The sequence below is a fragment of the Siphateles boraxobius genome, unplaced genomic scaffold, assembly GCF_051911475.1.
Source record: "Siphateles boraxobius isolate OS27281-9 unplaced genomic scaffold, OSU_SipBor_1 130, whole genome shotgun sequence".
Classification (NCBI taxonomy): Eukaryota; Metazoa; Chordata; class Actinopteri; order Cypriniformes; family Leuciscidae; genus Siphateles; species Siphateles boraxobius.
In genome coordinates this window covers 18,571,712-18,597,131 of record NW_027508734.1, presented here as the reverse complement: position 1 = coordinate 18,597,131, position 25,420 = coordinate 18,571,712, and the positions used below count along the sequence as shown (strand labels likewise).

At 36.4% G+C, this 25,420-nt stretch overlaps 1 protein-coding gene across 26 annotated transcripts in view; it reads right to left on the bottom strand.

The window, feature by feature from the left end:
* Nucleotides 1-25,420, bottom strand: part of plekha7b (pleckstrin homology domain containing, family A member 7b) — a 117,040-nt gene that overhangs the window by 88,727 nt on the left and 2,893 nt on the right. For 14 of the 26 annotated variants that reach the window (XM_077228369.1, XM_077228375.1, XM_077228378.1 and 11 more), the window contains exon 4: nucleotides 17,129-17,316. The exons of 9 other annotated variants lie outside the window; for them this stretch is intronic. In XM_077228369.1, coding sequence (XP_077084484.1) covers nucleotides 17,129-17,316 — 188 coding nt within the window. Of the gene's footprint in view, nucleotides 1-7,692; nucleotides 7,798-17,128; nucleotides 17,494-25,420 lie in introns of those variants that run through there. 3 more of the 26 variants (XM_077228385.1, XM_077228374.1, XM_077228386.1) reach the window with 3 other exon arrangements.

Sequence of the window (25,420 nt, the reverse complement as noted above, 5' to 3'; positions counted from 1 at the left end):
ATATATATACATATTACAAACGAACAAACAAAAAAACAAACAAACAAACAGACAAACAAACAAACATTCTCAACTCACTGAAAGCGACAGTGATATATATATATATATATATATATATAAAGAAATAAAACAAAAACAAAAAAAAATTTAAAAGGAGATTTTCAACAATTTTAAAGGCTATCTCCAGGGTAAATTGAAGTCGAAGTCAAAGCCAAATCAAAGAAAAGTAACCCAAGGACAATATCAAAGATGCTTAAAGCAGCACTGGAAGAATAAATTCCTACTGTCATTCCTTAGGTCAGATGAAGGCACTAAATTATCTGCGTTTCTGTAACTTCGGACATCTCGTAATCTTACAAGAGCTTTGCTTCCGACAAGTCCTCTGAGCAGTTTTCAGCTCATCTCTTTAGATTAGAAATGTTAAGGCTTGTGCTATTCTCAGGACACTCTGCAGTTGAGGCTTCGACAGACGAGGGCTTCAGTTCAGCCAAACACTTAGCTACATTTATCACTGATGGTTCTCCTCCAAATGTAAGCAACCTTGTCACAACGTTAGGTTCCATGTGCATAAAGCAGATTTACAGCAGGCAGAATACATCAATGGCATTAGAGCCAGTGTTCTGCCATGCCAAAAAAAAAAACGGTACCTATAGTAACAACAGTTGAGTATTTCAAAAAGGTTTTAATTCAGATGAGCCAAACAATTACCATTTAGACTGTTACCTCTTATTTGTGGCTTTTAAAACAAGTTACTACTTCCTATTAACCAAGGCAACGGGTCATTAGACTTTCTCATAGTAGCAACAATTCCTTAAACAACCAATTATCAAGTGGAAAAAAGGGGGGAAACCCTTGGTTTGTTTTCCTGCATCTAGGGACAGCTGTGCTAAATAAACCCTTGATAAAATGCTTATATATGTTGCATGTAACAAAATTACATTGTTTTTGTATTATTGCACATGTCACAATCCATTAGACAGAATCCCCAATGTGGAAGGAGAGGAAGTTTTTTTAAATGCAAATATTCCAGTCTCAATGACGCAATGACTCGCACTTATAGCTGCACATTGTTTTATCTACTTAGTGCTGTACCTGAACAGCTGTTTTCTTGCAAGCATTTTCTTCTGGTTTTGTTTTTAATATGAAAAAAATGAACTCCCGGGTGTGATGATGACTGACCAAAGGAATTGATATATGTGTAATGGTGCACTATAAAGTTTGCTTTACATCATGGTGGGGACTTTCCATTGATCTCAATGTTTTATAATAGCAGTAACTGAGCTAGTGACATTTCAAATTCTCGATATCCCTAAATTTTTTTTAAATCCCTAAGCTCAAAGAAACCTTTCTGCATTTTCATTAAGACACTATTCAGAATGTTTATTAAACCTGGGTACAGTTGACTGGTCCAGGCAATATCTGACCCACACACATATTTAAACACTAGTGACCACATATGTTCACATCTGGATTATCCATTTAATCTCTGGTCTAAATCTAAAGTTTGGGGGGGGGGGGGGGGTGAAATTACCATAATCCCAACAGAAATCATAAACCATTCCAACTTTCAGAATCTTAATAAAGTCTAGTAGAAAAATCATTGTTATAGTGTGGATACTAAAAATTTGCCTTCAGCAATATCCTCTACACATAAAGGTCAACACTATCCATTATGCAAGGAGATGTAGCTCACTCCAAAGCCCCGGGATCTCTGCATTGTAAAATAAATAATCAATGAGTTCAAATAGAACTGGCACTAACAAGTCAATAAAAAAAAAATCAATACACTGCCAACTCAGGCTAAGTCAAAGAAGCCATAGGACTCTTAAGGTATATTACAGTCTAATGTCTCTAGTCACTGAAACTTTCGAACTAGTTTAATTTGGATTTTTCTTCTCCTTTCAGCATATGGCATCAGGAGTTCACCTACATTCACCGCAGAGCAGAACTCTGGCATGTCCTGCTGTGTAGGGCCAGGGTTAAATTGTAGAACAGACACAGCCTCTTTTAAACAGGCCTTAAAGGACAGAGGCACAGAATAGCTGTCAGACACATTATTCATTACAGTGAGAGTGCCAGAAGTTTCTCTGTGTACCCTACATCTCAACTACAAAAAAAATACAGAAAAAGAGAAAGAGCCCACCCATGAAAGCTGGCCCTTTGTCTTAAATTCTAAAAGGTGAAATTTAGATTGCTGTGCCACTAGGTACAAAATGCAGAATTGCATAAATACTGAGGAGTGAATTTCCATAATTACCTGTCTACCGTTGGTCACACAAACACAGTCCAGCCCTAAACTAATGCTATTGGTTAAGCCAAAAGTACAGAATGCTTAAACAAATGGAGAAATGCTGATAGCAGAGTCACAGTGTTTAAATGTTAGGAAAACATATTTTAATACTGAAATAAAATGCTATAAATATGCAATTGTTTTTCAAATTAGGGCTACATAATTATTCGCAATTAATGTGATTATCAAATATTGTTGTTATTTTTCTTAAATACTAAAATATATTTTGTATTTTACCATTAAATGGTATTACTACAATAGTAATATTTCATTTTTGTTTAATATTTGTATTATTAATAATAATTGCTACTATTATCAATTTATAATTGTTTGGGAAAATTGTGAATTCTGGAGAAAATCGCAATCACAATTTTTATTTAAAAAAATATATATAATCATAAACCAAATATTTATATTTTATATACATTGAAAATATCTAAATGCATCACATTTTCCCCAAATCGTGCAGCCCTACTACCAATGTGAATAAAACTCTGTTTTCACTTTAGTCAAAAACAGGCAACTCTGGTTTCACTTCACAATAAAACTACACCTAGTATATAATGCGTAACCAACTGTAGCTATGAAACGGTCATGCTGCATTACTGAAAAAAATGACCATATGTCCCACACCACAACTAAGAGGGGGTTTTAGAGGTATGAAGATTTAAATGAAGATATTATGAATAATCAGTCACTTTTTCCATCACAACTGTAGAAAAGAAAGATAAAGAGTGAGAGAAACAAAAAAAGGTGTGGAAACCAGTGCTAATGGGCTCTAAAAGCAATGAAACTTGCACAATCCTATTTGGTTCCAGCAGTCGGCCTTCGTCCTTCTGTCACCTCACAGTCAATATGCTCACACAGACATAACACACTGAGTGCCATACGCACCAATCCAGTTATAGGACTGCTAGTCTGGTTTTAAAGCATATATATGTATTAGCCTTGTGAACACCCTTGCCAGTACATACAATCAGCTGCCTAAAAACAGCACCGATCAGATAAGGACAGGGACACTGTAGAAAGGACAGGGAGTCGAATGTTTGGGCTGAATAGATGGCTAGTTACAACAAGCATTGATGAGTACATAACAGTCTACATTCAAAAATGTCTACCGTGGTATTTTTAAAAAATATTAGCTATATAAAAACCAAATGCACACACATAAATCACACCACTGAATCTAATACACCAAAATATGGTCAGGACGATAAATATTTGGTCATTCTGAGATCATCAGGGATGACTGATAACTGTGCCCACTAAACAGAATATCTTCCAAAAGCTATTAACAGCTGATTAACTAACAGCTATTAACAAACATTCAGTGAATATCAAGAGCATTTACATTAAGCAATCTTTTACACAAAATATCAACTGCAAAAATGTAATTAGTATATGACGTATTTGTCCAATACATAAGCATTTCTTCGACTGCAGGCAACCCCACATTTTATTTAAAAAAGACACACTGTTTACATATCACACATGCAAATATTTTAGTATATATATAATGTGTTATCAGCTAATAAAAGGAGAGCATCCACATAGCTAAGTGACACTTGTTCACATCTCTCTCTATTCTCAGTTTAGACTGCATTGGGGAAGACATGTTCTCCTTCCCAGAGGAACCTATAGCACGCACGACCTGTACTCCATTAGTCAAGAGAGCAAATAGAATTCAGGTGCATGGAGAAGATAATAACTACAGGGGTAAGCCAGTGTGACATTAAGAGATTATTACTTTAACAAGTGAAGCTGTAAACGTACAGAGGGGCAGACCTGGTGAACTGACATGAATGTGTGACAAACTCCTGAAACAGAGAAAATGAATTTGTATACACAGTATGGTCTGCCTTCCAAAATAAAATAAAATAAAATAAATAAATAAAAATCGACCCAATATTTACTGAAAGATTCACCAATAAAAACTGCCAATGTCTCTGTTTTTATGCATACAATAAATATTTAAAAAATACTATTAAATTTAAATTTTTACAGCATATTTAAATGCAACTAAATGTAAATAAATCTTGAATCCAAATCTTAATTTTAAATTGAATTCTACATGTGAAATATAAATCTCAAATAAAAATACATCTATTATCACTGTAAAGCTGCTTTGAAACAATCCATACTGTTAAAAGCGCTTTAAATGAAGGTGACTTGACTAGAGAAATCTAAATATTTGCCAGTGACGTAAACAGTGCTACAGGTAGGAGAAGTGTTGTTTTATGTAATGTGCTCTATTTTACATTCAGCACCCTATAACAGTGTTGTCACAGTGAGGCTCTGTGAAAAGGACTCTTATTTTGTCACTAGACTGTGAAGCTACTTGCATACATGCACTTCTCATTGTAACATCATGACACACAGGCTGAATCCAAAATCACCCCCTAAAGCCTCAATCACTATTCCCTAATTTAGTCCACTAATACAGTTCACTTGAAGAAGTGAATGGAAACGAGTGAGCGGATTCAGACGTTGAGCGTACATCGGCTGTAGACTAGTCATTGCGGTGCAATGTGGGATTGAATGAGTGCACTCAACCTCCACAATGGTTTCGGACACTACTACAAATGGATGTCCACTCAAATAATCCCCTATTTGAGGGTATAGGGGGTGATTTCGGATTCAGCCACATTATCTGTTCAGTGCAAATTTGAACACCATGCAGTTAACACAGATATGTTTGTGTCACTGATCATGTGTATTGTTTATTGTTGTTCCTGTCCCCATTATGCCATTTGTGACTCATGTTTAATGTATTTATTTAGAAGTAAAACAAGACCGGTAATCATATTAAATGTTTATTGTTTCCATAGCCAATTACATATTATAAATAGTCATACTTGCGTACTTGTACATTTTCCCCATCCCAAACAGACAGTAAATACAAGACCATTTTGAAGATCTCATTTCCGCCAATAGAAGACATAGTTCATCGTTCTCATGTATGAGGGGGAGATTTGTGATCTGTTTGTTAAACATTAATAATTAATTGAGTATGTTTTTTTCCAAATGTTTCCAAGATTCCAAGATTTGTTCCAAGATTTTTGTATTATGATACCGGTTTACATTTTTGTTACTGTTAAATCACATTTCTTTGTCTTTCTTAAATTTCTTTATGACTTTTAATTTCTAAATGGTTTAGTCCAAATAGGAGGGGCTCTGCCTTTTTAAGATGGCCTCTCAGGCTCTTAGATTGAGTTGGAGTATAGTTGCTGCTATGTTTTGGGTCAATTTATTGGCATTGTTCATATTGGCATTAAGTTATATACAAAATTAATTTTTGGCTGTTTATTTATTTATTTATTGCATATACGTTTGGACTTCCACTGTAATACCATTTGCACACCATTGGGAAACCTTTATTTTTGCACTTAACTCTCTGAACCTTTGAGTTCATCATCATGACATTTTATGCCGGTGCATTCAGAGCAGTGGTGCTGCTACTGTTCAAAACATCTTTGGGTTTGCCTTTTTTGTTGCAGTTGGCACACCCCTGTCTCTGTTACAACTGTGCTTGCTAATATAGTGGTTGGCTTTTATGTCCATATAAAAAGTCTAATGAGGATAATAACACTTAATCACACAATTTCCAAGTAGTTTACAGTGAGTAATGCACTCTGAAGTAAAGTAAAATACTACATGGCACCAACTGCATAAAGCCAAAACAACCGACGCATGAATACATGTAATGATACTAAGACAGTCGACTATTGAGAAATTCAAAACGGAATGGCATGTCATCTCCAGCTACATACTACTCAGGGCCTTTGTTCACAAACAATTCCCTTCCAGGACCTAAGCAAAGACATAGTGGCATTTTGGACAATTTCCTGGATCTCCAGATTCCAGTGTTAAATCACTTGAAACAAACAAAAGTTTCATGATTCTATTCTAGGAATGTCAGATCCAGGTTTCTCTGTCTCAACCAAAGAACCCATAACTGGTTGACTGAACTTCCCCCAATAAAAATAGTCTCTGCAGCTTCTTCCAAGGTCCACATTAAGACCCAGTGGCTGTACGACAGATGATGGCTGGAAGATGACATGCAGTCTAGGCCAGAGCTGTCACAGGGTTTCACAGTGGAGGTAACAAGAAGGGCAGCCAGAGGGGGGAATGATAAATAGATGCATGGAGAACGTTTTTTCATAATCCCCTCTGACACCAAGATCATTTCAGCATCAAAACATCGAGCAGGTCAAATAAAGACAGAGTCTGGTTAAAACTGTAAAAGTAAATCAATGTACTGTACTAAGATATTGTGCAGATTTTAAATAATGTCAATATGAGAAATAATAATACACTACAACTTTGGGAATTATAACCCATTGTTAATTGAAGTATAATTAACATATACTATTAATATTAAGAATATAACAGGTTCATGGTTAAACATTGAACATATTATATTCTTCATATTAATAGTATATGTTAATTGTATTGATTTACAATATAATTAACATATACTATGTTAATTAAATAGATTTACAACAAACCATGATTGTTTGTTGTAAATCATCATCCTCTTAAAAGCTATAAAGTTTTAATATGCATAACTGCTGTTACGATTATTCATGAGATGATAAAACATTATACAACAGGTTTTTTATAAGAAAATATTCAAATTAAGTTAAATACTTTCTATCAAATCAAAATATGAAAACAACATCTGTAAGTGAAAAAGCGACTAAGGCGATTAAAATATTGTGCTGTTTGTTTGAGTTCAACCAATGCAGTGAGTTTAGGAGTAGGTCAATCAGTTTGGTCAGCCAATGGTAGAAGCTAGTGTTCAGGAAACCTTATTGAAAACATTAACTATTTCTGCAATCCCAACTGACAATATTAGTTATTGAGGTAGCTTTAAAGTACAAAATTGCAGTTTAGATGTTTGCAACATTAAACAAAAGGCCTATGCTTTTAAGGCGATAATTCAGATATCCGTTTCTTTCCTATGCAAATATGTGTAGTGTGTGAGAGATCATATGACAAATGTGTGTGAAAAGCTCCCAAACAAGAAACCAGCTCAGTTCGAATCTAGATCTGCCTGCATATCAAGAGTATTTCTAAACTAGAAGCCTGAATAGATCCCACACAGATCGTTCTGCAAATGACTCTTGAATATTTCACTTGAGAATAACATATTTCAAAGCAGATAAAAGCAGGGAGCACACAGCTACAGCAAGCATTAATAAACACAGGCTGCATTCTTAAAATAAATCCTTGAGTCAACATCTGACATCACCAGTGAATCAAAAGCTTAACAGTATCAAACAAGATCCATCCTAACACCTTCCTCTATGACTTTTGCATGCATAAGTCAGTATAACTGATACAGGTCTAGATCTGCAGATCTGTGTTTCTGAAGCAGGAGAAACAGAGCAGATACACACCTGTGCGGCACACTGCAGTAGGGCTGCCCGGTTTGAGGGATGTGCTCAGAATAACTTGCCCGGTTCCACATGCTTGCCGCAGATTTGCTAGCTTACGGGAAACACTCCTCTGAGCGGTGCACAGCTGCCGCTACTGCTGCATACAAGCACTGCCCAGCTCACGAGTTTCATTTAAACGGCCTTCCCGCTCCCGGGATCTCCCACTCACCGAGAGACACGGGGGGGATGGGGATGGTGCACAAACAGCTAGCATGCACATCCAAATACACAAACACAAGACCGTTTCACCTCCGCTGCACCTTGTACACTTTCACGTTTGTCATGGTCAAATGACGCAAGGGTCTCTACTTATTACACATTTGTGAAATGGAAACAACTTCAGCAGATTGGGATGATAGAGATGCAAGAGGAGGAAAAAGAGAAGAGGGAAAAGAGAGAGAGGTGGGAGGCAGGAAGGGAAAGAAATTAAATGAGACAGTGATAAAAGGGATGAGACGCAAGATTAAAGTAGGCAGGGAGAAAGGTTGTGACAAAGAGAAAAGAAACTGATTAAAATGGACAGAAGGAGAGAAGAAGAAAAAGTCAATTCAAAGGAACAAAAATGCACGTTTCAAAGTCTCAAAGAAGGGAATTGGCACGGCTCCAACTGGCGAGACTGATTATAGGCTGTGCAAATGGGCGCTATCAGCTAATGAAAGAGTGGCTGCAGGTGAAGGATGAGTCTTGAGGTAATCCAGAGGGGTGACTGGGAACAGCCCTCCGTTCCTCATGCTCGTCACAACCCCCCAATGAAACCCCTTCAACCCCAGTTCCCGTTCTGTTTCCACAGCTCAGATGTAAAATGAGATTCACTAAGAATACCCAAGTATGGGGTCTGGCCTTCAATTACAGTGGGGTCCAAATGTCATGGAAAACCAAACTGAAAATCTGGGATTCAGTATTATAATTTAAACCTGGAAAGAAAGTTTCTAGGTTTTGAAACATTTAAAACACTGAAGCATTATTATGCCAAAATGACTAGGAAATCTTGATTCTGCCCTATTTCAAGGTCACTAGACCAAATATGCAAATAGAGATCAACCAATATTGCTTGTTTAAGAGCATAAACAAATATTTTTAACTATTTAGTGTAAATGTTTAATAACTAACTAGCCTACTATTGACGAAGAGGAACTGATTTAAAAATTGGGGGGGTTGGGGTTTGGGGTTAATTTAGTCCGGCATTTTTAACACCAAACCTAAAGGCGTAAGGATACGTTCACAACCTGATTGGTCGGCTTCTATGACATATATTTTGAGACTGAGCATCCAAAACAATGCGCTCATTGTATGTGTGTAGCCTACATATGATGGTATTTTGACCAGCTAAAACTCGTGAAGAGCTTGTAAAATGTGTAAAGGAGTCAAAACAGCGGATTCCTGCCCTCTGTCACACACACAAATGAAATGATGGGCAACATTGCGACTATGACCAGAAAAAAAACAGGTATGATTGAGCATTCTGTCCTTTTTAGGGTTGCATCTTGTGACATCATGTCCCTATTTTAGTTTGCTTACATATCTTTTGTCAATGTTGCGCACCATAGTTCGTCTGGAAGCGGACCGAGACCAATCTTTTCAGCGTTCTCGGTCCTCTTGTTTGGTGCGCACCAGGGTTCGGATAGCAGACACAAATTCAAATGAACCGCAGTAACAGAGCAATTGCACCAGGGTTCCTTTTAATTGAACCAAACATGCCAAGTGTGAACACACCCTTATTGATGACACGCAGTCATTGTCTCTCACACTATTTTGATAAATAAATAAATAAATATATGTATAAAATTTGAAAAACAGTACCATTTTCACTAGTGGTTTTAGACTTTTGGAACCCGACAGTATGTAATTTTGAATTCAAGGCAGGTTGCACTAAGACTGGCAAAGGGCAGAAGAGGGAAAAAATGAGAGGAGGAGCTCATCTGGTTGAATTATGAAGGATGCTCAATCATGCACATGCACTTGGCACTCACCTGAGTGAGTAATTAAAATCAAAAATCACATATACAGCTCACTAAACCAATTACGGTCTCACAGCCCAAGGGGACCTTCAGCCATTAATAAGGTGGCAGCCTCCCCTATATCCGTGCTGCAAGCCACTAATGTATAGGTAATTAAACAGCAAATGAGAGGTTGTGAAGCAATTACTCCCACATATATGCAACATAAAAACGCATTCTTTTAAGCTTTTTTGTTTTAAGCTTTCCTGAAATTAAAAGGGATTTATTTTCTCCTTCCCAATATTATAAAATACACTTAAGTTGAATAGTAACTCTGTAAATATGATGGAAAAGTTGCCAAAAGTTGGAGCACACGTAGCAATTATTTGGCTTTGCAGTTTTTTCTTCAATTCAATGTAATTTTTTAAATTACAAATTATATAATCAGCATAAAAAAAATTGGTGAAAAGTTTCATTAAAAATATTAACATGAATTTCAAATTTTCTTATAAAACCTGATGGCATTGTCCCTGGTACTTCAATGGAAGTGTAATGCTTTAGTCCAGATGATGATGATGATAATAAAGATTCTAAAGGTTCAACAAAGATTTTTATCATATAAAACAAAAGTGTGTAGCACACGACAATACCGTGCAATGAACTGCAAAAACAGAGGTACTTACATATACAAAGATAAAGAGCTAAATGATGAACAGGTGTACAGAATGAATTGAATGAGTGTCCATTGAAACTAATAACTGGTGGGGAAAATGGAGTAAAGGAACACAGGAAACAGCAAACTGAAGAGAAACAAACTAAAAGTCCATGAAAATGAAACCAAGGCTGCATCCGAAATCTCATACATGACAAAAGTAGTATGGCCAAATTCACAGAACTCATAAAAGAGTAGCCAAAAAGTACTCAGATTTACATGACCGTTTATTCAAAGGAGTTCATGATCAATCTGAAAAATTATAAATGGTTTTAATTATAAATTACAAAAATTATAAAAAAGTTGCATTACATTATGTGTAATTTTACTATAAAATAATGTCAAATTTATGTTTTTGTTGATAGTCATTGTCAAATATTTACTTATGATTAGTGACCTAGAAATAGTTCATATTTTATCAAAATACTAAAACCTTCTGCTTTCAGGTTTAAATCAGACTTTTACATTTTCAATGTGGTCTCAGACTCGCAATGTATTTTGCATGTTTATAATTAAATCAGCCTTTAGTTCCCCTCCACTGACATCTGATGTCTGGAAAAGCAAGACAGTTGCAGATCTATACTCATAGATGCCATGATGAAATCCCAGAAACCATTGATAATGCAGCAAAAGCTGCAAACAAAAGCCAAACTAAAACTAAAAACAAAACTAAAGGTTCAAAAACCAAAACATAATAGTTAGGTGAGCAACGCTTTGCATTTTGCCGACTTCTTTGTCGCTGATACCATGCAACAGAGGTAAACAGCTGCTGCTTTGATGACGCAAGTGTAAAGTGGAATGTGCATTATGACATTAAATTTCGTATCAAGGTCCACAAACTTGGTGTTAGAAATTGTTGAATTTGAATTTAGTTTCTTTACATTGTAACTGTGCACTCTTATTGTACTTTATAAGAAATATATGAAGCATTTTTAAAATTAAATATATTAGTGTCCATCAATCTCGTGTTATAAGAGAAACTTTAATAAAAATAAGTTCAGACATCATATTCACATCCGGAATCACCCTACCAAATCTAATTTTCACAATAAGAACACTATATTTGCCAACAGTACACATTTCTTGCTTTTACATCCACATTAAGTTTGAAATAAATAGATAATGGCTCCATTTAGAAACTGTGATATATTAACTATTGCCATAGACTTCATGGATTTTACAGCATCCCTTCAAAATTATAGTCATAACCATAACTTAAACATGTTTATTGGCTATCTAGTTAAGCTGTGGCAATAATGAGCTATAATAATAAAATATGACTTCCATCATGACTGCTTTAGATCATCTTTAAAAAAAAAAAATACAAAAATGTACTTAGTCATTTGGTAATTAATGATCATTTGTTAAATACGATCTGCTGAGTCGACATCTTCCTGTAGATAAATATGCTCAAGGGAATAACAGAAAAACTCATATAGTTGTATGGTACTCACCACTTATTTGGCCTTGAAGACCTACGGACACTCCGGAAAAGACACAACTTTTCAGTTTCTCTTATGTATGTGCCTCAAGAAGAATTCAGGATATCTGAAGATAGATTTTATCCACAAATCATTATTCTCTCTTCCTTGAGGTATCTTCTGGCACGTGCTCTCAACACCCAACAAGACTAATATTTCTGAGCCTCACAGTCATCTAAACTCACTGTAATCTTACTGAAGGTATGTGCCAGAGTGTCTCGTGTGCCAATAATATCCCGGTGCTAATTGCTAATATGACCTCTGTTTGCTCTGGTTCCTTCCTTCTGTAGAGGGTGTGGAGTGCGGAGCTGGATGGGTGAAATTAGTGCTGGATCAGCCTGAACTGAGCCGCCCCCATTCAGCCAGAGTCAGGCTGTCAGCACCTTCTCCATCTCCCCTGTGAGCTTCTACAGGATGAGGGGGGACAGAAAAGAGGTCTCATCCCTAAATTGAGCAGAGAAAGAAGGGTCTGACCAATCGCCCCCATCCTCAGTGGTCTCAGGTTACACCTGCTGCAGCGGGCCGCCTCAAATCAGCAGTAACTGATGAGCTTGCTGTCCAGATGAAACCAGAACCTTCCTGTCCTGTGCATCTGCCTTCAGGTTTACCGAGCTGATCAAATTGTGCAGGATAGAGATATGCAAGATTCTGAATTAAAAAGTACTCGTGACTTCCTGCAAGTCATGATATGGAAATATTATTTTCCGATCAAAAATACAGTAAACAGTAATACTGTGAAATATTTTTAGCACCCATTACTCTTGTCTTGTGTCTCACATAACATAATTCATATAATATCATATATAACATAGCATAACATAACATAATATAATTATATTTTAGCACCCATTACTTTAGTCTTGTGTCTCACATAATATAATATATATGATTCAGTCTGATTAAAGCTACAAGCTTTTATTTTTTTATAAAAGGAAGACCTTTGACTTTCATTGTGTACTTTATAACAGTGTTTTTATATTCATTATTCTTCACTGCCTGCCAGATTACTCACCTTATTCTCCCTACCAAACCAGAAAAGGAGACACAATATTGTACAATTGACGGCATTTCTTTCAGTGCTTAAATTATCCTTATTTAGATGGCAAAATGTGATTGAAGTAATTATGATGCATAATAATTGCGATTAGACTGAATAACCACAAATCAGACAATTAATAATCATGACAGGCTTATGCTCAAGAAACATTTCTAATTGTCACAATTGTAAACTGGTTGTACTACTTAATATTTTTGTGGATAATGTGAAAGTATTTGGACTTAAAATGCATCCCCACAAGGCCAGAGGTCAAAGCCAGGACAGACATGATGACATGAGCCTTGATGGCCTGCTATCAGTCATGTAAACACTATCGCATGGGCACAGTGATGCGAAAGAAAGAGGCAGAAAAATATAATCCAAGATTACTTTTTTATCAGGGAAGGGGGAAAGACTTTAACACAGGCTAATTCTATGATGAATTCAATAAACTTGATATAAATTATAAATGAGCAAAAGGGGAAAATCTCCACAAGCTGCCCATTTAAATCCTGAATGAGATTTGGCCCATTGAAAGAAGACTAATCCCCCACCTCTATGATGCTGTCCACCGTGTGACCTATGAAAGTCAAAGATTCAACAGCATTCCCTGGTGGTTGTGTTAAGCACAGCAGAGTGTTACTACATTCTCACGCTGCTAAGGCCCAGCAGAGGATCATTGACTCTGACAGAAATAACTCCATCCTCTCACCGTAGATATTTCATTCAGGCTTTAATGTGGGCAAGGTGGGAAACTGCCGTAACTAGTGCTTGGGGCTATTTGTCCTGTGATCAGTCCTGGCAGAGTGAGTTAAGAATGTATGTGTGTGATAGCTGGTAGATCTGAGCGACATACATTTCATGGCTATAATTAGGCAAATAAATTGCAGCAATCAATGTCAACATTACAGCTTATTCTAGTATGGAGAGCAGTCAGGCTTGATAATGTATGGATAGATTTAGTATGCAAAGACAGAATGTTACAGTTAAATGTGCTCCACAATGAGCACAAAAAAGCGCATGGAGGAAAAAAAAGTACCAATAAAGTAAAATATTTATATACTTTATATTGACTTTTTTATACCTATTTGTGGCTTGTAAAAAATATATATATCCTGGATCAATTAATTCATAGTATTATATTTAAAAAAATATATAATCTATTTAGACACAACTTTGGAGTAATGATAAAAAAAGCAGTGTCCAAAAAGCATCAGGGTGAAAAATATAACATGAAATAACATTAAAAGTTTGTGGTCAGTAAGATTTTTTTTTCTTTTAAGATATTAGTACTTTATTCAGCAAGGATGCATCCAATTGATCATAAGTGACAGTGCATTTATTCTGTGACAAAAGATTTCTATTTCAAATAAATGTTATTCTTTTGAAATTTCGGTCACACTTTGAATTATTTTAAATAGTAATAATACTTCACAATATTAGTTTTTTAATAACTGCCTTGGTGAGTGTAGGAGAACTCTTACAGACCCCAAACTTTTGAACAGTAGTGTAGACTTACTGAATCAACCTGACAAAATGTACTTTCTTAGTCACTATTACTATTGTTCACTTCAGCATGTAATTTTTCGCACATCATTTGTGCTACAGATATGAATGATAGTTCAAATAATGCAGCTCAATGAGACGTGCTATCAGAATTAAAGGTACAATATGTTAGAATTTTGTATCAAAATTGCCAAAAACCACTTGCACAGTGTTATATATTTGTTTCAATTGTGTACTTACATTATCCTAAATGTTTCCAAGAATTTGTAAATTCAGAGAAATTCACAATTGACACCATATCCGGGAGTCAGTATATTCTAGTAAAATCACAAACTTCGCTTAATCCCGTGCGAATGCGTATCACAAAATTCGGATCAAGGGGGTGGGGGGGGGGGATAATTTTAAATCACATAAGGTCCCCAGATAATACTAATCTAGTGTGAATAGGGTTTAAGACGAGACAATGATGAGACGACAGCAATGTCATTAAACGTGCTTATAGGTGAAAGTGCAATAACTCAAATTGACAACAGCTGCAGAATTTGATTATAATTTTGAGCAAAACAATTTATTAACAAAAAAAACATTGTACACCTGCAGATAATAGGTTCGTAGGAAAAAACGACCAAAAAAGATCGGTCGACAATCTGCAAACGAGAAACTCGCACACACTATCAGAACTTGCATTTAAAAAAAAAAAATTTCACTATCAGAAAAAGTTCTGATAGTGTGCGGGAGTTCTCATTTGCGGAGCAAAACAATTTAACCATTACATGACAAATTTGTAACTAAGTTTTAATTGACTAAGGATGTTTACATGACAACTATGTACTACAGATGACAACATTGTCAAAACGATCCCCATTAACATGGATCTGTGAAAATGACTAAAAAGGCTGTTTTATACATGCCAGGCCTGTAGTTAGCGATGTCACTTTGTCAAGAAACACACCGTGAACACGTAATATGTATGCGTGAACATGTAATTCGCATGCGCATGACTTCACAATTTTCACAAATTCAAATTTTTGTTGTTTGCATGGTGACGGTAAAGGCATTGGTTTCAAAACCTTGGATTTTGAAACCCGTTTTCAAAAGTTTGCGTTTTCAGGAACAAGGTTGGCTAAATATCATTAAAAAAAAAAATTAAAGTACATTTGACACAGGACTAAATTAAATAGCTGACCAAATTAACACCATATTAAAAGTACAATTCCAGTAGGCAAACATAAATAGCAATTATGAAATTTTAGGCTGATCGCATCAAGACAAATATGCAGTGCTCTCAGTGTGGTTGTCCGTTTTTGAGCATCAGTGGACAACTTCACCACTCTCTGTAGAGCCTTGCGGTCAAGGGCATAAACTCTGCCACGCAAAAGTAGGAGATGGTTTGAGAAGCTAACCTTCCTTAGCATTTTGAAGAGTGCATTTTCTTGTTAAGAGAAGAAGTATTTGTTGACTCAGCATAAGAGTTCTGCTAATACTGATGGGTTCATGTTTTTCCGCCCAGCTTCCTAGAATCAATTACCAGATGCTTTGAGGAAAAGGTTGTTGTTCCTACACTACACTGCCAGCAAGATCTCTTTAAATCATGTCTTTAAATCACCCCAACACAGGACACAGCACTACAAAACAACAAAGTCCTGCCCGAACAACGACTCCCTTGCAGGAAGATTGCTCACTCAAATGTTACTTGGATAAATCCCAGGTAGCACGACTTCCTGCAAAAGGAAATGAATGTTTGTTTTGGATGGATGACCTTTCTAAGGAACCAATACCACATCCACCTGCATACTCTGACAATATATCCTCCTGAGAGTGTCTATGATTTAGACTAATTTTCTTTGAGGAGTCATAGCAGTAATCATCAAAAGCTTTAAAAAAGACAAATGGTCCTCCACACCATTTCAGAGAAAGCACATTGATTTTTATTATTGAAAGAGCTCCTAGGTCTACATAACATTCAGCCAGACATTCATTAAGAGTTCATATCTCATTTGGAAACTTTGTTCACATTCAGAAGAGAAACACGTTTAAAACAAAGGCATAATCTGCACAACCCTGCTGTTCAGAATAAACTAAATATTTGAGGCTTTACTTCAAACACGCACCCGTAAGACTGTGAAGATCATAGTTCGATAGCAAAATCTCAAGTATTAGGGATTGGAATTTCCTTTTCCTTCAGAAAAGGAGGCCAGCTTCATGGTCTGAATAGCATAATTCCTCGTTCTAAAGCCCACAGACTGAAACGTCTGGAGCAGAGAGCAAAAGACACTGTTTACAAGCTCAATTCATCTCAGCAGCTCCTTTTATGTTAAGTGAAGGCTAGAGAAAACGGCATCTCTGCAGTCATATACATTTGCTGGCTCACTTACAAAAATTCTGCAGGAGACCTGACATCTGTGTTCAGTTAGAGAAAAAAAGAACTCTCCAGCACTAGGCTTTTTGGGTTCACATAAGTGTTATTATTGCTAAGTATGCTAACTATTAAAGTTACTTGAAATTATTAAAAACTGTTTTCATCAATTGAAGTAAAAGTAAAATAAAATATAAATATTATATGAAAAACTTCCAAATCAAAATGAGAAATGACACCTTAAAATAAGTTCAAGACAAAGTACAAACTGAAATTAAAAATAAGAAAAACGACAAAAGCACATATCCAAAAGACTAAACCAAATAAAAGGTAATGTAAATATTAATAAATATACTATAATAATTTTACCTTTCCTCCACTGCTGTAGTTTCATCCTCTTCCTCGCTGATAGTCTCCAGTTTAATCTCTGTGGCCACACGTCCAACATCCTGCTTGGTCACACGGCCTAACGGCAGGCAGCTGCAGCAGGTACCCATGCTGGCGGAGGCTTTAGCATCTCTACGGCCCCTATGTCTGCGGTCTCTTCGGTCTACAAACTTTCTCATGTACAGCAACACACATTGTTACATCTCAACCATGTTTCTGAGTTTAGCGCAGACTGGAGGGTTAAATACGACAAGTCAATCTGTGTCTGACTGAATGGCCCTGGTGACATACTGCAAAACATAAGCAGCCACTGTCCTCTCTCTCAATTACCTCATTGTTTTGCCTCTGTCCCTTCCTCCTGTCAATGCTCTGTTATTACACCAAGTCCCATTTGTTTCGACCAGCACAAACAATGTGTTTTTAGCCTGTCATGGCTTTCATCTGTCATGGAAGATGTGATGGTACCATGGTACTTTGTGTCTGGTGCCTACTTCTTTCTCAAAGGAAGTATCATACAGTATACTATCTGGACAATATGGATGGCTTGAGGATACAATACAATAGTTGTTAGCACCAAATCAGCACGACTGGTCTCCTACACTCCAGATTAGATCAGAATATGGCTGCCCTCAGGCAAGTTATTTAAACTGGACACACAGTGGTACTCCCAGGTTGTGTGTCATTTATTTTGATTTCAGACTCTAAATTGAATTTAGGTAGCACAGGATGCACAAAGAGTGCAAACAATGTGACACCATCAAAACGTTTTTTGTTTTGAGTTTGTTCAACTAATGGAAAATGGAGGGAGTATTCAGAAAACCTTTTTTTGGGGGGGGCTATTAAATTAAATGTTTGCTAAAAAAAATTTAATGTGAATATATATTGAATAAAATCAAAATCAAAAAATTGATCAAAAGTGGCAGTAAAGACATTTGTAATGTTACAAGAATTAATATTTCAAATAAATGTTGATATTCTTTGATGAATAGAAAGTAAAAAAAAACATGTACAAAAATGTATCACGGCTTCCACAAACATTAAGAACATTGATAATAAGAAATATTTCTTGAGCACCAAATTAGCATATTGATTTCTGGGGGATCATGTGACATTGAAGACTGGAATAACAGCTGCTGGAAATTCAGCTTTGCCATTACAGGAATAAATTACATTTTAATTTTTTTTTTTTAATTTTTTTTTTATTGCAATAACATTTTACAATACTTCTGTTTTTATTGTATTTTTAATCAACAAAATGGAACACTGGTGATTATAAGAGACTTCTTAAAAAAAAAACTCTTACCGAACCCAACCTTTTGAAATAATTCTTTAAAAAAATACAATAACATACAATTTTTAATACATTTCATTTTAGGGACAATTGTGGAACGACATTCCATTTCTCTGATGAAGAGAAGTTCTCAAAATTCCAATTTTGATGTCAGTATTTATTTTTTATAAATGTATAGTTATTTGAAAGCAGTGTGTAGAACATGCTGTATTATATTGTGTTAAAGTAATCTACATAACATGGAATTAATAGGCATAGTCAGACTAAATTAATGATGCATATAATCAAATAAATAAATAAAAATTATAGTAGATTTATAACACATTTCAAAATGTGTTAAACTACTGAAATTCCTCAACTTGCAAGACAGTTTATATTTATCTTTCGGTCATTCTGATTCAAATTCCAATTCAACATCGTGTGGGACATGGACAGTTCAATTCTAATTCCTGCTCATGAATTGAAAGTGAGCCAATTATTACATTTGACCCAACCCTGTTATTCTCAAGACGATCAGTCATGCCTGGATTCATAAGCAGACCCCCTGCTGCTGCTGGTGAGATACAAATAACACGATTTCCACAAGATAAATGATTAATGCCGCAGGTAGTTCAAAAGGCGCATTTCTCTTGTTTTCTCATGAGCAGTTCAGTCTGCAGCTCCACTGCGCAGAGCCCCCACCACAACAGGAAAACATTAAGCAGTCCCGTCACAGCGAAAGGCTCCTGCCTCACTGAAAAACGCAGCATAATCACTTTATCCCCTATTCTCTTCAGAGAAAGAGGGTAAGGGGGGGAGAGAAAGAGAGAGAGGTAATACTGGCACAAACATGCTGTCTCATAATGCCTCATGCGTATGCTGAGAAACATCTGAGGGATCAAAATGAACTAGTGAACAAGTCAAGACACCTCAGATTTCAAATCAATCTAACTGAAGTGAGCATCTGCTACCTAGTAAGCATCCATCCTATGTAAACATTATGGTATGAAACAGCTGACTGAGATAAGCCAGAAAGAGCCACCGGACCTATAATATTAGCATTTTTTACTTGTGCTGCAATATTTTGTCTGACGTACTGTGACGAAGCACAACCAGCGCTCAGAGCTGAGGCTGACTACAAAATCCAGCCAATCACACTTAGGTATTACACAAAGGAAACAAACACATTTCAGTGGAGCGGGTGTCATGTAAAGGTCACACACCCACACACTCATAGTATTCATGACGAGGAAAAAACAAAAAGTCTGACAATGTAAAGCTATAATAACACACACAAAATAAATCAAGTAGCTTTAAAAAAGCATTTGTATCTGACTGATAATAAACTGATGCTGTTAGGGTTGTTGTATAAATCGCACGAAGACATCTCAACAAATCAGTCTTTAATCCGAACAGAATTATGCAAGAGAAAACAACCACATTAGCACAAACGAAACCATCACCTAACTCAAACTGAGGGCTTATATATACAGAGCAAACAAATGGTAACTAAACAAGGAACACTTGGGGCCGGTTTCACAAAGATATACTTTGACTATGGCTTAGATATAGTAGATAGTCAGACATCTAAATCAGACCGTAGCACAAAGCACTTAAGACTCTGACTATCTTAAGTAGGACTATGCTGTAGTGCATTCTGGGTAAAATAAGACACTTTTCAAAACAAAAAACATGGCGGATCGAGTAAGCGCATTCAACCGCTCAGTGCAGTTTACCCCAGCGGAAAACATGTGTTTGTTGGAGGAGTATAACAGTTACAAGGACATTTTACTTGGGAAATTTAGCGGAGAATGTAGTAAGAAGAATAAATGTTTAATTTGGAAAAAGATTGATACGACAGTAACAGCTGTGGCGAGCAGGACGAGGCCGAGGGACGCGAAAGAACGGCGCGAGGCCGGTGTTGAGAGTAAACAGGGCGAGTTTCATCAACATAATTTATTAACTGTTAAATGTGAAGAAACACAGGAAGGTCTGGGCCATCCCAATAGGTCTCTAGGTTAAAATGAGCACATATGTCTACAGTAAATGTTGTTATTAATATATAAAACATGACAGTTCACCTCAAAAACACTCAGTAGTAAATCTGGAGAGTATCTCCACTATATTTCGAACCGATGTGACAGCAGGTAATGTAGCATGACTCTACACCATCAGAAAGTAAAAAGACAAAAGGTCATTTGCAGGATGAGTGAACTTTGCCTCTGAAATAAAGGCATGGGACTTTAAAAACACATCGCCACAGAAACAGTGACGCGTGGAGAGGGTTGCGGATTTGGCACAAATCCTGCTCCACTGACATTGCTGGGAGATGGTGCCTATAGGGAAATCCATCCTCTTTAATCAACATGTAAAGTGTTTTGCCTCCACTCTACTGAAACATATCATGGTTAATTAACTCATAGCATCCCAAGAACTGCAGGAGACTGAACCAATAGTGGGGGGTGGGATAAACACACCATGAGTGGATCAGAGGAGAAAGGGCGATTGAGGTAAAAATACCCCAAACTGGAATTCTAAATTTTTTCCCAAGAGTTTGAGCTGTGGGAGTGCCAGAGAGCTGGTGTTTGGGAATCTGAATCTCTGTAGGCAGTCAATTTAGGGCTACAGTCTCATGGAAATACAACACTTCCACTGCAGCTCTAGTGGGATGTAACCCCAAATGACAAAAAGGATATTGTCCCAATAGCACACCATTGTGTCTAAGTGCCTTTGGGGAGATATAGAATTGCACAAATTCAGTCGGAATGACTTTTCTGAGTATCTGCTGGCTTTTTGGGTAGGAAAAACTGGGAAATTCTGGTTTAACACGTTTTAGTAAACAAAATCCCAAATAATCAGAAGCTCTAACAGGCATTCACTCAAATGTAAATATACTACCGTCCCAAATTTTGGGATCAGTATGATTTAAAAAAAATAATAAAATAAGAAATTTCTTATGCTCACCAAGGCTGTACTTATACATTTAGTATATTTTAGAATGTAATTTAGTCATTTCTCCAATCCTCAGTGTCACATGATCCTTCAGAAACCATTCTAATATGCAGATTTGGTTTTATTATTATCATCAGGATAAAAGTTTGAAAAAAGTTGTGATGCTTAATATTTTTGTGGAGAAATTCTTTTTAGGATTCTTTGATGAATAGAATGTTCAAAAGAACCAGCATTTATTTAAAATAGTAAAGACATTTTGTAATGTTGAAAAATATTTCTGTCACCTTTGATCAACTTCATTCAAATTATTATTAAATTTTTTTTTTTTGAATGGTAGTGTATATTCTCAAGAGGAGGATATTTTCTTCCTCCATCGGAGCTCATGTAAATGAGTTTGATTTTACTACGGCCGCTCACACTCAACAGTCCCGCCATTGTGTTGACTCCTCTTATTTCCAAAAAACCTGCTGCACAAGCAGCGGCTGTTGTCACGGCAGCGACATGCAGACTTGGCCTGAGCTCAGGCTGTTGGATGAGCAGTGAAGTGAAAGAAGGGGGTCTGGGGCGGGGGACCATGGACCTTACCATCAGGGTACATGCCGTATTTAATTTGATGTGAATTCTGAAACGAATGACAGAAGTGTGGTTTGGTCTAGGGGTGTGCACAAATATTCGATCTGTAATACTATTCAAATTTTCCTATGTTGCTTTGCTGTGGCCGTAAATGCAGTGAATCCATGAACAATTCCAAGCACACAAACTAAAACCCACAGTTATAATGCACTGGGTGGCACAGTGGAGCATGTAAACAAGTTGATTGTATTTGATCAGAATGTCGTAGCCTGCCTCGCAAAGTTTCTAATTACTTCGATAAAAATTATTTAACTAAATGATCTTACAAAATGGAATTACTTTTGATCAAATTAATGAATGAAGCCGAGTTATCATTATATCACCACCACATAAGAAATCACATGAAATCCAAACACAAGTTGAATTACTGCAGGTTAGACCAGCTGTACCCTAATGAGCAGAGAAGATAACTGATAGACTGATAGTACACCGTTATCTTTGTGTCTGCAACATTTGTCAACAGTGCGTTTTTTTCACCCGAGCATGTGCATATTGTTTTTCTCAACATGAAAATATATTGTTTAATGTTTTTTGCTAAACGAAAACCTCAGTATACATAACGTAAGCTTGTTGTGTATATTGCCTAATCGTAAGCTTGTTCAGAAATGGTGACAAAAACTTGATGAATAAAACGTAATTTTAAAGTTTAAACAATTTTAATAAACAAATATTCGAATATCCGTTTTTTATGAGCCCAATTATTCAAACACAATATTTTTTTTTTTTTAATTCCCATCCCTAGTTTGTTCAATAGTTTGTTTTTCGAAGCATCAAAAATATTCCTTTCTAAAAGAAAAAATGTTTTAAATCAGTAGACAAAGCACTCCAGAAAACATTGGTTGTGAAAATCAAATGACTTCAGCTAGAACAAATTCTACTCCAAATAATCTGGCAAATTTGTTGTAAGAGAAACCTTGAACTAACCAACGGACGAACCAACTGGCACAAGAAGCTTTCAAACTCAAGGCAGCCCTGACTGTCCTATAGGAAAAATCTTGTATGTGTGAACCTGCCAATATGAGCTCTTGGTAAGAGGAAGGACATACTGTCACTCTGATAAACAACACTGACCCTCGACCCTTCTGAAAAGCTGCTGAAGCGAGACAGATGTAGAGTGGAAAGGACGTCTCCACTAAGGCACTATTCCTCACACGTCTGATCGTCCAGGCAGGAGCGGAGGCCTGCTGAGACCACCTGCCATTCACTCTCTGAGGCTGAGAAAAAACCAATGCAGGATACAGAGATGAATCACCTCGACTCTTTATGACTCAGCCAAACCCTTCAGATGTCCACTGAGTTCAATAGGTTTTCCTCACGCTGAGCTGACCTACGAGGACCTTTCAGAAATCATTTGTCCTGAGTCACAACCTCCTAATAAAGTCATATAGGTCATTCTAAGAATTCAGGTGCCATGTGTCTGTCAGACATGTACATCTGCTAATATCACGCATATTGTGATGAAAAAATATATTATGAAAATTAAAGCTGGCATTTTATCTTTCTCTCTCTACACAGTATATGTACACATTTAGTAATATAAACAGTAATATTATAACTATTATTACAGTTTAGAAGATTTTTTTAAAAATTAAATTTTTAAAGCTCAATTTTCAGCAGTCACTTTTGACAAATTAAATGTGTCCTTGCTGAATAAAACTATTAATGTAAAATAATATATATATATATATATATATATATATATATTATTGACCACGTTTGAACAGTGTATGTATATGGATTGTAGTTTATATAATACATTGGATTGTCAATAATTATACTCCAAAATGTTAAAATATATTATTTTATCTTGAAATTGCACAATAACACTAACAGAATGTTTTTAATCTGTTTAAAATTGACTTAAAGAAACACCCTATCAAACTGGAAAAGGTACCGGTTTCACAGAATGACCTCTTTAAAGGCCAACTGAAGATCCACCTTCAGTCTCCTGCATACAGTGATGTGAACATGTCCCTCTCCGTCTCAAAATGAGTGGGAACATCGGAGAGCCTTTTTCCCCATTCATATCACTTAATTAGATGAATGCTGGATGGATACAGACAGAATAAATCCATTAGCTGTCATTTTATGGGACTTATTAACTGCTTGGCATAATTCAATCCTGCAGTATATCAAACATAATTTGGATAATAATCCAGTATGCCGGACGCAGTCCCCCATGAACAACAAAAATAATAATCACATCAGCAGAAATGATGGTCTCTGAGAGTGGCTAATGTAACGCAAGCATGCTTTGTCTCAAGGACAGTCTAAGCATCACTCTCTCTCTACTGCTGCACATTTAACAACATCCAGTACTCTACTGTACACTATACTGTACTGCAGTCTAAGGCAATGAATGTTTATTTATAAAACTACAAGAGGATAAAAGAAAAAAAAATATCTTCTCACAGCCACTTATGACTGCCAGTCTTTACACAAATGGTGCATGATAAATTCTTTGGCATAAGTGAGCCAAATAACCACAGACAGCAAACAATGCAATTTAAACCACAAAATGGGCAGATTAAAGCAGTGGAAGGCTCTCTCCATACCTAAAAAGGCAGAAATAAGCAACAAAGTATGCAGCCTTTTCTAGCCTTCTTCGCCTAAAAAAAAAACAATCACCTCCTTTTCTAGCACGTTAACACAAAATGACACAAAGACAATGTCCAGCAGGATCAAAACAGGAACCATAATGTCATTTAGCCCACAAATAAGTTCATTACTTTACAGTCTTGACATTTCAGCTCTCGAAGGAATCTGAGCTGCACTGTTCAGTATTTGACTGTGCCCAGATGCAGCACAATGAGTCCCTTCACATGCCCCACAATAAAACTGTCAGCAATAACACATTTCTAAAATCATTTTCTTTGACCTTTAAAACACCCCCCTCACTACAGCAGCATTGTCGGGATGCATTTTTCTGGCCAGACACCAGTGGAGCATTGAACTAACAATTAAACAGCTTTATGGGAAAGTGGTGCTTTTTAGATGCAAAGAAGAGTGCAAAACACTAAGGCATTCTGGATTGCGTGGCCTACGTTGGTGGCACATCAAGATAACTGGGTGATTCATGTATTCTCATTGGTAGATTTCTCAGATGCAGAGACTATATGATATTTTGCCATCTGTGTACGATCCATATGAGACTTATGTTGAATAAAACTAATGAGTAATACAGAGGAAGGTCACATCACAACCACATAATTACAATAAAGAAACTGAGTTACCACAAGATGCATTAGGTCACTGTACGGTCATGCACTTTATATACTCTGGTGAATGTGTTCAAGGACTCTCCTAAGCTAATATTGAAAATAAGCCACAAGTAAACATTCTTTTCACTGCAATCCTGCAGCTAATCATTCCATGGCAATTGTGTAGAAGACAGCAAAGATGGACTCTACACAATTCAG